The following is a 15,090-nucleotide window of genomic DNA, read 5'->3' as shown; positions in this document are numbered from 1 at the left end:
CTCAGTCTTCAGGGTCACATAATCCTTCAGAAATCATTCTAATATGCTGATTTGGTTCTATATTAAAATCCATAATTGTTATTTTTTTAATCAATGAGTTACAGTAAAAACTCAACATATTTAGTAAAATGCATACTAACAAGGGTTTCCTAAATTATGCATCTTCAATGCAATGTAAGCTGTTTTGGATAAAAACACATGCCAGATGCATAAATGTAAATTGTAAACAAAAGAACATTCTGTACAAACACTGTACACAGACCAAATTTATTAATACTTTTACAAAATGTCACTCACAAATTTCCATCTGTAGGTGTAACAGTATTGACTCCTGGCGATAATTACAACCCTTTTTAAAATACACACCACCCACCCCCCCACGGACACAGTGACATATGTGCTTCAGTTTCAAAACCGGTGCCAGGTACTGAACACCAGGAACACACACCACAGTAGACATGCCAGAATTCATTGGAAACTGGATCCGTGATCATTTAAAGAACAGTTTCACACGTGTCACACAGTCTGGCAGTGTCACCTGACAGCAGCAGATTAATAAAGCTTGTGCATACTGTTGGAAATCATCCCCAAACCATTACAGATGACACTGGATCATGTTGACATGGTATTCCCAAAATAAAAACACATTATCAAAGAAACCAAATAAAAGCAGTTCCCTTTTGAGTTTTACATTGTTACTTCTAGAACATTTCGCGGGAGGGGGAAACCTGCCATTATTTACTCACCCTAATGTCATTCCTAACATGATTTTCTTCCATGGAACACAAAAGGAGACATTTCTAAGAATGTCCACACTGTTGTTCTTCATAAAATATAAGGATATAGGGACTTGAGTGGCATTAACATTCTGCAAAATCTCACAACTCACAACATTTTAGGTCAAGAAACATCCCTTCCATAAAGAGGCCTGTCAATTTGATTGTTTTTCAGTCTAGTCCAGATTCCAGTGCAGAAAAACAAACAACTGGGGGGATGCTAGGGCCTTTTTCTACTCATCCATTCCTTAAGTCATTAGCTAAAACATGTCATGGAGCTTAGTGTTAACTGAGAAACAAACTGTCATGTGTCTGGGCCTCACAAGGCAGAAAAAGCCATTACAAAAAATTAAAAAGGCCATAAATAGATAAAACGACTCGAGATAGAAACTACAGGGCCTAAAAGAGAAGGGAAGCCAGTTCACAGAAAATGTGCATGCTGAGGTCTTTGTGCCGTCTCTACAAGTCACCCAAATGGCACATAATGGGTACAAAAATAGTCCAACAAAAATCACACAGAGAATCATGACCTTGTGTATCGGCACAGGGCGATCCAGTCCCAAACACATTACTAACCCATCCCATTCATCCCTCAGAAGAACAGAAATATTTCCCATCCACCTGACTCTTTCAAACCGAACAAAATTGGGAATCCTGAAAGAGGTCACTGGGGGGGCATAGGTCGCTGGCGCGTCGGGGACACATGAGGCGAGGGCAGCTTCTCTGTGGACGTGGAGGTCGTGAGGGAGCTCTGCAGGTGCACCGTCTTGTGGAACAGTTTGTTACTGATGAGGACGACCAGGGAAAAGAGGCGCAGTTGGAAGTGGCTGCAATGTTGGAAAAAACAGCAATGTTATCAGCCATAAAATCTCCTTTTTAGTAAGTTTTACGTAAAACACAAAACAGAAAAAACACTTACTAGAGTTTGACTGGGGTCTTTGCTTCGTTAGCGCTGATGATGAAGAGCGGGAAGAGAATGGAGAACAAACAACCGCTGGAGGAAAGAGTACAAAATTCAGTAGTCGCACGGAAATTATACATAATAAACGCTTCTGGAATACAACATTTGCCTAGGAAAACACTAGGAATGTCTCAGTTTGAGATAAAAAAAAAAAGTTAACATTTATTCACTCATGTCGCTCCAAAACTGACTTTCTTTAGTGGAACACCAACTAACTAACCAGTTTTGGTTCCCATCGATTTCACTTTTATGGACAAAAAAGGACAAATATCTTGTGTTCAGCGGAAGGAACAGGTTTGAAATGACATGAGAGCAAGTAGATGACAATTTTCATTGTCATTTTCATTCTCTTTAATCAAAATCAGACCAAAAGATGGTGAGAATGAGTCGAAATGGACTCTGATTGTACCTTATGATGTATGACGATGGCAACGCAGTCAGTAGTGCCATGGGCAAACCGAAGCCAAAGTAATACGGCCAGTTTCTCTCAATGTTTGACAGCCTTTGGTGCATTTCAATCCCTTCAGAAGAGATACAACATCAATCAGGAAAAGTTTAGAGTAGATACTCTGATCGTTTATCACTAGAGGAGTCACCCACTTACCGTGATTAAACCAGCGATATTCAAAGCAGTAAAGTGAGTAGAGCAGAGACATGTGCAGGAGACTGACCAACTGACCAATAGCATCAATGGGGAAGAGACTCACAAGCCATCCCTAAAAAAAACGACAGACATAAAAAGCACGTTTAAAAAAAAAAAAAAGAGAATTGAACGTTGTGTGGAGATGTATATATTTCAATCATCTTCTACCTGAATGAGAAAGAGGGCCTGGAGCAAAAGATTGAAGAGCATGTCTGCAATGATCTTGCTGACGCTGGGAAAAGGCTGAGCTTTACGTCCAGACACTTCAAACGCCAGATCAGCAATGTCCTGCCCAGCAAAACAGAACAAAATTCACAAAACAGATATGCAAATATGTATGTGGAGATGTATGATTGTTTCTTGAGCACTAAATCAACATTTAAGAACGATTTATGAAGGATCATGGGACACTGAAAACAGTTATTTAAACCCATAACAACATTTCACAAGATTTTTGCTCTGACTGTATTTTGCATCAAATAAATGCAGCCTTGGTGAGCATAAGAGACTTCTGTTAGAAACATTAAAAAAATCTTAATAACCCCAAACTTTTATAGGGTACTAGTGTACATGTATAAAGACTTGAAACTGGGCATTTGATGATTTTACCACTATGAAGTCCGGCCCAACTCAATAAGCATCGTAAAATCACTGTAAATAATGTCTGATTGTGTATGGGCATTTCTTTTTTTGCTCTGATAAAACTGCTTAATTACAAGAATGCTGATTTCACGATCAAAACAGCAAGCCACTCATATGATATGTACAAAAAAAAAGTCTCACCTGGAACCAAATGGCGTTGACTATCTTGCTAAGCACAAAGAGAGGCAGAACCCAGAGAGCACTGAATACAGATGTCAGGATGAACTCCAGCCAGGACCACACGTTACCATGCAGCGAAGGGTCACCTGAAACCAGATCAGCAGGACAAGCATAAATACAAGAGACATATCTGGACTATATGATATGAAAGTACCTTAAAAGCACCACATACCTATGATTCTAGCAGTGAGGGTCTGCAGCAATGGGATAAACATCCGATAAAACAGGAACAGGCTTAGCTGTGAGAGAAAACATGGGATTTAATATAATACTTCAGCCCAGGGATCCTCAAATCTGGCCCATGAGATCCACTTTCCTGCAGAGTTTAGCTCTAACCCTAATCAAACACACCTGGGCATGCTAATCAATAGAAAATCATAGGTAGGTGAGTTTATCAGGGTTGGAGCTAAACTCTGCAACGCATTGGCCCTCCAGGGCAAGATTTGAGGAACCCTGCTTTAGCCAATGCATAGCTGGCCAATAAGAGAAACATACCCAAAACACGCCTCCATTCCAGGCACAGCATTGAAAAATTCGACTTGCTAGTTTTGGTTCACTGTTAAAAGAAAGAAGCAAAGAAACATCCTATCAGGACTGGTAGAATTATAATAAACTGAATAAATGAATTCGAATGGCATTGATACCTATCCTGTTTCCGTTCCTCGCTCTGAGCCCGTCTCATCGCCAGGGCTCCGCTCGTTCTGCGCCTCCTCTGCTCTTCCCTCTTCTGCTGAATCCGAGCATCGAGCTTGGAGATAGTTCCAATGCCCAGGATGGAGTCCTTGATCCCCTAAATTGAAACAGGAAGATTGCCACTTAGACTGAGGCCTATTTGTGTGAATGATGTTAAAAATTGACTGAATACAGAAAATACATTTTAAAAGGGCATTTATCCCTGTGATGCAAAGCCGAATTTTCAGTCTTCAGTGTCACATGATCCTTCAGAAATCATTCTAATATTTGCATTAAAAATATTAAAAGACAAGCTAGGACCTAACACCAAGAACTCACAGATGTTGATGTTATTTCAAGTTGTAAGACATTAAAACATAAGGTTTTTTTAGATGTAAATTTAGGTTCTGACCGTCGCAACATTGCGGACAAACGCTCTGACACCGTCCGTCATCTCCACACCGGCTGCGGAGTCATCAACTGCAGGAGGGACAGCCAGGGGCCAGGCAAGATCTCCTGACAGGAGGAGGACACACCTGGAAACTATCCAGAGAAAGACAACTCTTTATATCTGAGGCTTCAGAACTTGTCCATGCTTTAAATTCAGTGTTAAGCCATTTGATCCAGCAGCTTTGAAAAAAACCACACTGAAAAAACATTAGTTATGAACTGATAGAAAGGAATAAATTAAATAATGTGTCTTCAATTCAATTTTATTAGAGTGAACTTAGAGGACCACAACTGAAATGACATGTACATTGAAAACGTGCCCTAATGGAGCTCCATGTGACCATGATGAAGGGTCACACATATATAATAGTCAATTTTTTGCAAGATATTTTGATCAGAACTAAAGCTTGGTTTAGAAAGAAAAAAAACGCTATATCTCCGAAAGGCCGCATGATATTTCAGGCCAAATAAGATTATCATAATTTTTTTTATCAAAAGACATTGTCAAGAAGCAGTTTGATGGACCAGTTCTCTAGTAAACAACAAAACCAGCTGCTTTAGCCAGTAGATCATTAGCTGAGCAGCTAACTACAGCAAACATCTACTTTAACAGATATTATCGGACACCTATAACCACAGGAAACACGTCAACATATCAATCCAGCACATCGTACCTCATGTGCCTATTTAGGTTAAAATCTTCTCCTCTTCTGAAGCCTTGAAGTTTCACTCTTTTTCTCAAGCTCTCAACAAAACAGCATCAGGCCAGTGCAGCTGCGCATGCGCGGAGCGGTCTGATATATGACGGGATTTGTAGTTTTTAGACTCCGCTGACTGACTGAACTACACCGCAGATACCCAAGCGACGCTTTCTGTTTGTTTCAGTGAACATTCTTAAAAGAACCTTTTTTTCTAAATGAAGAACATTTTAATAATCTAAAGAACCTTTTGTGGAATAAAAAGTTTCCATGGATGGTAAAGGTTCTTTGTGGAACCATTGATGCCAATAAAGAACCTTCATTTTTAAGAGTGTATTTAAGATATTCATTCAATATTTATATAATTTAAATTTGTATTTATTTTGTTAAATGCTTTAATTCAGACGTGAAGAATTAATTTCTAAATAATTTACTGTGTTTCTTTACAAATATTTTTTTTAGCTATTCATTGGATACTTCATTTATAATTCTGTGACTTCTATTTTTAGGCATCTAATTTTTTTTGCCGATCCATTTCACAGAAGTTTCCTTCACTTGGCTGCAGAGGTGGGATTCTGGGTAATTTTACGTCCAGGCCTGTACATTAGGCTCTGACCTTGACCTTGGAGGACTGCCCAGGTGATGTCTTCCACTGAATGAAATATAAACAGCTCTTCTGTAGCATAACTTAAGTCCTATCCAGCAAATTCCAGAGAAAATGTGATTAAAAACTGAGGCAGCAAGCAAAGACAGCATTTGATGAAACCAAAATGATGTGTCACACTTTGTGGTAATGCAGGTCATGAGGGGAATTTAAAAAAAAAAGTTACAAAGAGCTACAGTTTGATATCCGGTGTGTTTTCACACTGGGTAAAAAGATTTTTGGTAGTCCACTTTAGACATACTACTATGCAACTACACACCAACTACCAGTCATTAGAGTATTAGTAGTCTGACTGCTTAACATTTGCTCACAGATGGTACTCCAACAGACAGACATTCTACTAAGCAGTCTTTACAAGTGCATATCAGCTTCTTCTACTAACCTTAATTTACCAGTCTACCAGTTATTTTCTACCACTTAAATTACCAGTCATAATATTCTAATGACAGTTAGTTGCAAGCAGATAGTCTAAAGTGGACTATCAACGTGAAGTGTAACATCACACAGAAAGAGAAAATTGTTCCGTTTCTATCACCACAAACAAACCATTTCCCTCTACAGCTGGCTTTTGCGTGATAGAGAGATGATGCTGCGAACCACTTACCCAGGATTTGTAGCGGCTGTAAACGTGTACTTCGATAAGCTAATTCCCAAAGTGGTTCCTTTCCAGGTATTATTCTTTTTGAAACACAACAAGTGCTAATAAACGTACTCTGAGTGATCTCTGATGTTGGCCTTATATGATGTCAGTTTAAGAAAGGTGGGCCCATCATTGCCGTTCAAGTGGAGAATAAATATAGATCACATGCAACAGATGGAAACTACATGTCATTTATCAAAGAGGTAGAGTATGAATGAACATACTAAACTCAGATGTCATGCTTTTTTTCTATTTTAATTCAGTTTCTTCCAGGCTCTCCAAGAAAGAGGCATCAGTGAAGTTCTCCTAACATCAGATGACCATGAGGGTCGAAAATATGGTGCGTCCAAGGAGGTACAAACAAAATAAGAATTAAACTATTAATTCAAAAATGATTTGCTGTAACACCAAGCTTCAGGTCAGTATTTTTAAATGATCCTTCAAAACTTACCTCGAAGCAGAGACCGGGAGACGTTGGGATATCTTTCAAGCAGAAGTTACTCTCTACTGAGAACTCTGTGCGTCGCTGCAGTCATCGAAGTCTAACTGAGGCTGTGTTACATTGTAGTTTATGTACATTTAGGGAACAGTGCTTAGGAATGGAGACAAAGCACCTGGGTGACGACCTTAAAGCATGCAAATGAAGTATTCAGGTGTAGCAACCTGCCCCATTTAACCAGACCCAATCCAATCAGCATAACTACTCAAAGATTGGGGCAGGGGCACCAAGAGCCATTACACACAAAAGGTGAGAGTCTCCGTCATCTGGCTCATTTGACTTACAATAAGAGAACAGGAATTGGCAGGAACCTCTTGCTACAAACATTAACAGAGTCGTTCAATGCATTTCACATTAGAATTTCAGGTGATGTAAGGACATAGGTTCAGTAGATCGAAGACGGATTCCTAAATTTATAATCCCACAACATCATTACCAATCAAAATCAGTGATGTAATACATTAGACATGCCTCTTTGCACAGAAAAAAATACATATACCATAAACGCATGAATAAGGATTAATAATAATAATAATAATAGATTTTGATTGGTAATGATGCGTCTATGTATTGCACGAAGGTCATGGAACGAAACGTTGTTAGTTAATAAATATTTTGATACATTTGAAAGCGCAAATAGCGTGCAGGATTTATTCTTTTTTTGTTTGAAGTTTTGACCTTTTTTGGGGGTTACCTTTTTTTTTCCTACGCACCTATCAGTTACTTAAAGGAGTGTTAGGTTGATTGTTAAATTATCCTTCAGAAATCATTCTAATATGCTGATTTGATTATTAAAAAACATTTTTTTATTATCAATGTTGAAAACAGTTGTGCTGCTTAATATTTTGGAAAAATCGTGATACTTTGTTTTCTTTCCTTTTTTCACTTTTGATCAACGTAATGCATCACTGGTGAATAAAAGTATTAATTCCTTACACATAAAACAAATTACTGATGCCAAACTTTGGAACAGTAGATTAGATATACAATAAAAGTGATTGCTTTCAAATATTCTTTCCTCCATCACAGCTTTAAAAACTCTAAATCTACAGAAAATGAATCATGATGATATCAAATATCTGGAAACAGTACAGGTAGATATTTTAAGTGTCTGTTTTGTAAATAAAAGTGTTATATGAAACATTTAACATTACTTTAATCATGCCTACAGCCCAACAGTCCTGTGCTGGTGATGGAGCTCTGGACGGGAAGGGCTGATGGATGGGGCGGTTTACACCATAGTTTACCTGCAGAGAGTAAGGTGGTGTCATGACACAATAATAAAAAAAGGAAACAAATTAATAAAACTAATAAATCATTCATATTTTAAATGAATAAAATAATTATTCGTTTTATTATACTATTTTTATTATTAATTTAAATAAAGTTTTATTTATTTATATGAATTATTCAAAAAGCCCTTGGCAAATTGACTTTTAACATGATGAACATAAAGGACCAAAGCACTGATGTGAAATTTCCTTTCTAATATAGACTTGGTTGCCATGGTAAGAGCGATACTGAGACGAGGGATGTCCATCAACTTGTACATGTTCCACGGAGGGACAAACTTTGGCTTCATGAATGGAGCATTGGCCAACCCATCTTACAAAGCTCTGGTTACAAGCTATGGTTTGTGTTAAGGCCTAGTATGTAGTTCTAAAAATTGTTCTCAATATTAAAGAAAATTTAAATGTAGACATTTATAGTCTTTAACCAGAGAATCCTGAAAAAAAGTATCACGGTTTCCACAAAAATAAGCAGCACAGCTGTTTTCAATATTGAAATTGTTACTTAAGCAAGTCAGCATATTAGAATGATTTGTGAAGGATCATGTGACACTGAAGACTGTAGAAATGATGCTGAAAATTCAGCTTTATCACAGGAATACATTACATTTTAAAATACATTCAAATAGAAAATGGTTATTTTAAATTATAATATTTCAAAATATTACTGTTTTTACTGCGTTTTTGATCAAATAAATGAATTGACTATTGATTATCCGTAGGAGAAACACACTTTGAGTCTGCTGGTGGAGAACTGTGGCCGTGTGCATTACAGTAAAGACATGGACAACAAGCGCAAAGATACAGTTAATGACCTTCAATGCTTTGTGTTTTAAGATGTCACTGTTTCTCTGAAACATTATAACTATCATCAACCTATTCAAAATCTGTTTTCAGGTATTGTTGGGAACATTTTATTAAATCATGCACCTCTTAGCGACTTCACAATATAGCCTTGATATGGCTCCTGACTTTATTGACAGGTAAGTAAAATCTTACTATGTGACAGGCCAGAAAATATTTTTAAAAAAACCTTAGTAATCAATGCTTTTATTTTAGCTTGTACAGGGCACCTTGGAAGTCCGACCCTAACAAACCAAGCTTCCCAGGATTTTAAGTAATAGTTCGCCCAAATATGAAAATTTGCTGAAAATGTACTCACCCTCAGACCATTCAATATGTAGAGGAGTTCGTTTCTTTATCAAAACAGATTTGGAGAAATTTAGCATTACATCACTTGCTCACCAATGGATGCTCTGCAGTGAATGGGTGCCATCAGAATGAGAGTCCAAACAGCTGATAAAAACATCACAATAATCCACACCACTCCAGTCCATGTGAAATGAACAGCTGCAAGTTTGTAAGAAACAAATCCATCAAGATGTTTTAACTTTAAACCATTGCTTCTGGCCAAAATACGAATTTATAATCCATAACACTTCCTCCAGTGAAAACATTCATCCCCTGTTGTCATCTCTCATCAAAATCCACCAACGTATTTGTTTGGTTTTGGACTGTTTTCACTTAGAAATGGTGTTTGCTTTTGGTATTTTACTCAAAAGCAATAGCTTGAAATTTAAAACATCTTAATGATGAATTTGGTTATTGCAATATGCTGCTTTTTGGTTTACGTGTTAATTGGTGGACTAGAGTCATGTTATCATCAGCTGTTTGGAATCTCATTCTGACGGCACCCATTCACTGCAGAGGATCCATTGGTGAGAAAGTGATGTAACACTAAATTTCTCCAAATCTATTCCAATGAAGAAACAAACTCATCTACATCTTTAATGGCCTGAGGGTAAATTTTCAGCAAATTTTAATTTTAGGGTGAACTATTCTTTAAAATTTAGTTCGAAATTTTGTACTGATTATTATGTCCCCATGCAGGGTTGGAGTAAGGGTGTTGTCTTCATTAATGGCCAACACATCGGACGGTACTGGGATGCTGGACCACAGCAAGCTCTGTTTCTACCAGGACCCTTCCTCAACAGTGGAATGAACCAGGTCAGTTTATATATTCATTTCCATATATAAATGTATGCTATATACAATTGTATATAAATTTGTGTTTGAAGAATTACTGCAAAAATCAATGTTGAACCACTGATCTATAATGGATATAGGTCAGTGTGTTGAACCAATGTTGTAATATTTAGAATCTTGAATAAAATTTGGAATTTTAATGGTGAAATTTGTTTCCATGGCAACAAATCAACAAATTCTGACCATTAACAAATGAAGGCAAGTTCTGAAAGATGTGATTTTCTTTTATTCAACAGGTGATTGTATTTGAAGAAACAGAAGCGGATTTTAACATCCAGTTTGAAGATTCTCCTGATCTGGGAATGACAGTTGACATTTAATGAACAAAATTCAAATGTTTTATGTAAATCAACATAAGGCTAAAGACACAGGACTGTACTATCAAATACATAAACAATATCAAAGTGCCTGAACAAAAATTAAATGAAAGAAGTTGTATGTCACTGTTGGATTGTTAAAGCATTAATAGCACATTTGTATTAATAGCATGGCTTTGCATTCCATGATATTTCTAAAACTGGGGACTGTGTAATTTTGTTAAATTTGTGTTCAAATGGAAAATGAGTATGTTGAGATGGACTGCCTATTAGAACTCAGCTGAGGGTATATGTTTGAATGACAGCTTTATTTATTAGCAAGACACAAGGTAGATTTGTGTTTTTGATTGTCTCATGCCGTTTACTGGCTGTAATTGATCATATTAGTGCAATTTTTTTATATGAAAACAAATGTTGCACTGGCCATGTAGGCAACAGGAAGTTACTGATTTTTCTTGCAGTAATTTCCACAGGCAGCCAATTGTTTACATGAGTGCATAATAGATCAAGCGTTACCGTGTTGTTTTCCCTTTTTGCAAACACTGAGAAAGATTTTATATAGAAAACTTAGCTGTAAAATTGAACTTGTAGCATTGTTTGCGCTACATGCATAAATAACTCATACTGTACAGTTCAAATCAGGAAGGATCTTTTTAAACAATCAGACTTCGGCCTAAATTTCATCTGGCAGACAATAAAACAGTTTTTTTTAAATCATATCCATGGTCAGAATATGATTTTGCGATCATGTGACATCCACCTAGCAATCAAGCTTTCATCAAATACTATTTCCATCCAGTATCAAAACTTCAACTCAAATCAGCTTTGTAAACTTTTTAGAATCAGCGTTTTCCAGAGCATTTTCTGGAATAAATCACTATGGGAATTTCATTAAAATCCTTTTTTAACTGAGAATTGCTCTTCAGTGAGAGTGTCTTAACTCTGGAATACACTGCACAACTCTTAAAATCTGGACAAATTTTAAAACGCTGCATTATAATCTTTGACAACTCTGTAAATGGTTTCAGAAAACACAGGACATCATACACTAAATGAGTGAAGATCACATTAAATATGCAGTACTGCATTTTTACACAGAATTTTGAGCAGATGCCTAAAGAGTCTGTGCCCATTATACACCATGTGATTTTCTGTAAAAGCCACACTGTAAGAAACTGCTTGTAATTTTAAATGGTTATCAGATATGGTGAAAAATTATAATAGATCTAATGGAACATTTAATGTAAAATACTCTTAAATACACAGTTTTTGAAAGTAAAAATCAAGTCAAAAAGAGCATCTTATAATTTTGTGGAAAATTGTTCCTTGTGTGACTATTGATTGTTTTTCATTTAAAAAAAAATGCTTAGGTTTTTTTATCATCAGTTATATACATTAGGGCTTTACGTATGTTACGTCTCATGTTGTTAAATGTTTATTGCATTATTCAAGTCTCATGTGTTACCATGATGGTGTTTTGTATTTTTGTGGATGAAACTGTGCACCTTTTAATTATTAATATTCTCAGCTTGTGGAAAAGCTACTTGAACTTTGATTCATCATGTGGCTCCCTCTTTACCACCTGTGTTTTTAATGATAGTTTGAAAGTAATATGTACTTTGGCATTTTGCCATTATAAGACAATGACATTATTTAACTGTAAATTAGTACAGTCTGTAGGATCTGTAGACTGGCTGCAACTTTCAACATGCGTCGACTCCAAACTGCAAAAATCTGGGCAAAAGTCGTGTAGTGTATTTCAGCCTTAAGTCAAAAACTTCAGTGTTTCTCTGATTGTTTACATTCAATGCTGTAAACAATGTTTTATTATTTTTGTTCAACTTCAAAAACAGCACGAAAGCAGTTCATCATACTTCCAAGCTGCCATTCGTGAATCCCTTTTTTCCTTCATTCACAAGCAAGGGTCTTTCTGTCCGGGTGTGCCAAACCAGTATCTGAAAAAAAAAAAAAAAAGACGAAGAACACATTTTTCTGTTTGCATTGACAAGCCTTTTGATTTTCAGCCAGGGTATGAAGATTCACATTCACGACTGACCTTTGTGCAGTTAGCGGCTTTGGGTTCCAGGTCACTGAGGGTGACCAGATCCTGTAGCAGACTACTTTCCTGGTATCCACCTTTTACCCCTTTAAACTTAAAGTTGGCTTGAGGTTTGCTGAGGATGAGCTGAAGGTTCACGGCAAACCCGGCCATGTCAATGGCGAAAGGTCGACGAGGATCAAACACTGTCCTCCAGCCGAACACTTTGCCTTGAGAGTTGATTTTGGGCGATTCGTACCGGAGACCTCCGACGAAGGCGACCGGCCAGACTGAGGCTTTATGAGTCCAACGCATCTGAGGTATGAGGAAGATGGAATCGGTTAAGCGTAAGAACAGTATGAAGGGTGGACCAAATGTACCGTACCTCCTCAAACAGCTCCAAGCTGTAAGCATTGTCATCATCTGCAAAATACACGACTCCTTTATGACTGGAGTTTGGGTTGATGTTCTCCCTGAGCCAGCGGAGAGCCAGGTTCCTCTGCATGGTGCCTCGTGGGATATGTACATTTCTGGGCTTCTTTTGTGTCTTGAGATTCTCAGGCGTCTCTACATTCAAGTGAGTGTAATTCAGTCCTGTGTTCTCCAGCAGTCTGGACATCAGTGCCGTCTTCTGCGCTGAGTCCTCCACCACCAGCCAGTGAAGGTTGGGGACGTGTAGGAAGGTGTTAGTGAGGCGGGTCAACTCTGCCTTCTGGACGGGTCTACTGTAGGTTGGAGTTATTACGTGAAGAGTTGGCAGTGTGTCAGACCAGGGTGGAGGTCGCTGGTGGATGTACTTCATCCGGTTGGCCTTAGTGATGTGCTTGTTCTCTGTGACGCAGGACTCATGAAGTCGAAAGCCTCTTTGGTAAGCTTTACTGTCCCTAGTTGTGTTATCTGTCCATCAAAAAAAAAAAAATAATAATTCTGCAAGAGTTTAGAGCAGGGACAAACAATATAATAGTTACATTTATACAGTGCTTTTCTGGGTACTCAAAGCGCTTTACATGGAAGGGGGAATTTCCTCCACCACCACCAGTGTGCAGCATCCACCTGGATGATGTGACTGCAGCCATGTTGTGCAGAACGCCCACCACACACCAGCTTATTGGTGGAGAGGAGTGATGAACCCAATCAGAGGCCAATGGGCAAATTTGGCCAGGATGTATCAGAATATATCTGTACCATATTGGTTTGTGTGCATATTGGATATTAAGAACTTTTAGGTTTACTTATTTTTGTGGTGCATCCAGCATTGTGGTGCTGTGTCATAATACACAGCACTTGCCATTATTGCACAAAAGTAGCATTCTGTATTGACGTGCAAGTGTAACCGGTGTAATCTGCGTTGTGTTTTAAGTTCACATCGGACAGAAAACTGATTAAACTTGATGGAAATATGAAAATAATCAAATATACAGGTAAAATAATGTCACAGATATGATCCAAATGACAAATTTAAGTACAAAAGTAATTCAAAAGAAAAAGATTTAATTAGATTGATCAGAGCTCATTAGGAACCCACCTCTCCCATGCAGAGACAATGCAGAAAGGGAAGAGGAGGTGCAAAGACAGGAAATTAGTTTCAACATTGCAGTCAGAAATTTAAAGGGGCAGGTGCACACACACAGACAGGCATATCAGGTACACATTTGAACATTTTGTGTAATTCTAAATACACATGAACAATACTTTCTGTACCTGTTACATTCACCCCCCTAGAATAACACAAAATTGTGAGAACACAGGAAAACCTCTGTACACTGGTCATAAGAATTACATGGTCCACACTCTAAACAATCAGTGAAGACAGTCAGCATCAAAAGCCACCCAATGAAAGGATAAAAATGTTTTGAAATTGGCCAAATTTCATCACATTCTATAGACTTTATCAAGGTGCCCATTACACCTCGTACACTTAGACCACATACTCAATTAAGGCAAGTTTCACTTTGAAAAAGAAAAAAAACTAAAAAGCAAGTTCCGAAAACTGCATGTACTTCGAGTCACAGTTTAAAGTTAAACATGAATTACAGTTGACCTAGAATCCAAACCAAACAGGGTTTCAAGTTGAACCATAGATTCAATAAGTCTACATACTGGTTTGATAACTCTCCCAAACCTGGTAGAGTAACGATCGGCTGTATTTAAATCAGCTACAGGACCTTGCATTACAGGTATACTGCCATAGACAGGATTTTGGGGAGAAGGATCAGCACCAGCACCAGCCACAGTATTGTCATCAGCCACAGGCACAGTAAGAGGAGGATTTGGCTCCTGTTGGCAGGGCAACTGAGAATGCACCCATGAAGCAGTGCGGTCATCATCACATGTAGCTACATTGGAGATGTTAGACATAGAGTCTGCCTGCAGGAGTTCCTCAGCCCCATTCCGCTCATCATCTGCTGGCTCAATCTCCGCAGTGTTGGAGCAAGCATCTCTGTGGGCCTGGGCAGTTAGACCACCAGAGCGTGTTGGATCAGACTGCGAAGGGACGCTGCAGGTAAGTGTTCCAGCATCCTCTTGTCCAGAACTATCAGAGTCTGCATCAGGCAAAGGGAGAAAGTTCACTTGC

The 15,090-nt window shown here is 38.0% G+C and overlaps 2 protein-coding genes and 1 pseudogene across 5 annotated transcripts in view; 1 reads left to right on the top strand and 2 right to left on the bottom strand.

The window, feature by feature from the left end:
* Window positions 1-233: 233 nt before the first annotated feature.
* Window positions 234-8,150, bottom strand: ei24 (EI24 autophagy associated transmembrane protein). 3 transcript variants are annotated; one of them, XM_079411015.1, is made up of 11 exons: window positions 4,999-5,110; window positions 4,287-4,417; window positions 3,847-3,992; window positions 3,698-3,758; window positions 3,375-3,441; window positions 3,164-3,288; window positions 2,549-2,668; window positions 2,342-2,453; window positions 2,147-2,258; window positions 1,696-1,770; window positions 234-1,603 (listed from the first exon to the last, which is right to left on the bottom strand). In XM_079411015.1, exons 2-11 carry the CDS (start codon window positions 4,326-4,328, stop codon window positions 1,441-1,443), a joined length of 1,023 nt encoding a protein of 340 aa, XP_079267141.1. In that variant the 5' UTR covers window positions 4,329-4,417; window positions 4,999-5,110; the 3' UTR covers window positions 234-1,440. The 3 variants fall into 3 exon arrangements, with proteins under 3 accessions (XP_079267141.1, XP_079267142.1, XP_079267140.1); XM_079411016.1 differs by lacking the exon at window positions 4,999-5,110 and adding an exon at window positions 7,980-8,150 and having other exon boundaries at window positions 240-1,603; XM_079411014.1 differs by having other exon boundaries at window positions 240-1,603; window positions 4,287-4,410; window positions 4,999-5,096.
* On the top strand, window positions 5,002-6,876 carry LOC306865885 (beta-galactosidase-1-like protein 2; annotated as a pseudogene). The gene is made up of 6 exons: window positions 5,002-5,015; window positions 5,565-5,661; window positions 6,248-6,356; window positions 6,437-6,529; window positions 6,600-6,680; window positions 6,859-6,876. The product of its transcript is annotated as a beta-galactosidase-1-like protein 2 (transcript).
* Window positions 7,615-15,090, bottom strand: part of LOC306866048 (galactosylgalactosylxylosylprotein 3-beta-glucuronosyltransferase 1-like) — a 20,693-nt gene continuing 13,217 nt past the window's right edge. The window contains exons 2-5 of the mRNA XM_079411013.1: window positions 12,901-13,412; window positions 12,534-12,830; window positions 12,352-12,432; window positions 7,615-8,072 (exon numbers count right to left, since the gene is read on the bottom strand). Coding sequence (XP_079267139.1) covers window positions 7,929-8,072; window positions 12,352-12,432; window positions 12,534-12,830; window positions 12,901-13,412 — 1,034 coding nt within the window. The 3' untranslated portion in view covers window positions 7,615-7,928. The remainder of the gene's footprint in view (window positions 8,073-12,351; window positions 12,433-12,533; window positions 12,831-12,900; window positions 13,413-15,090) is intronic.

Source organism: Barbus barbus (genome assembly GCF_936440315.1).
Source record: "Barbus barbus genome assembly, chromosome: 47".
NCBI lineage: Eukaryota > Metazoa > Chordata > Actinopteri > Cypriniformes > Cyprinidae > Barbus > Barbus barbus.
Note: the sequence above shows the minus strand (reverse complement) of the source record. Positions and strands in the feature narration are given on the sequence as shown.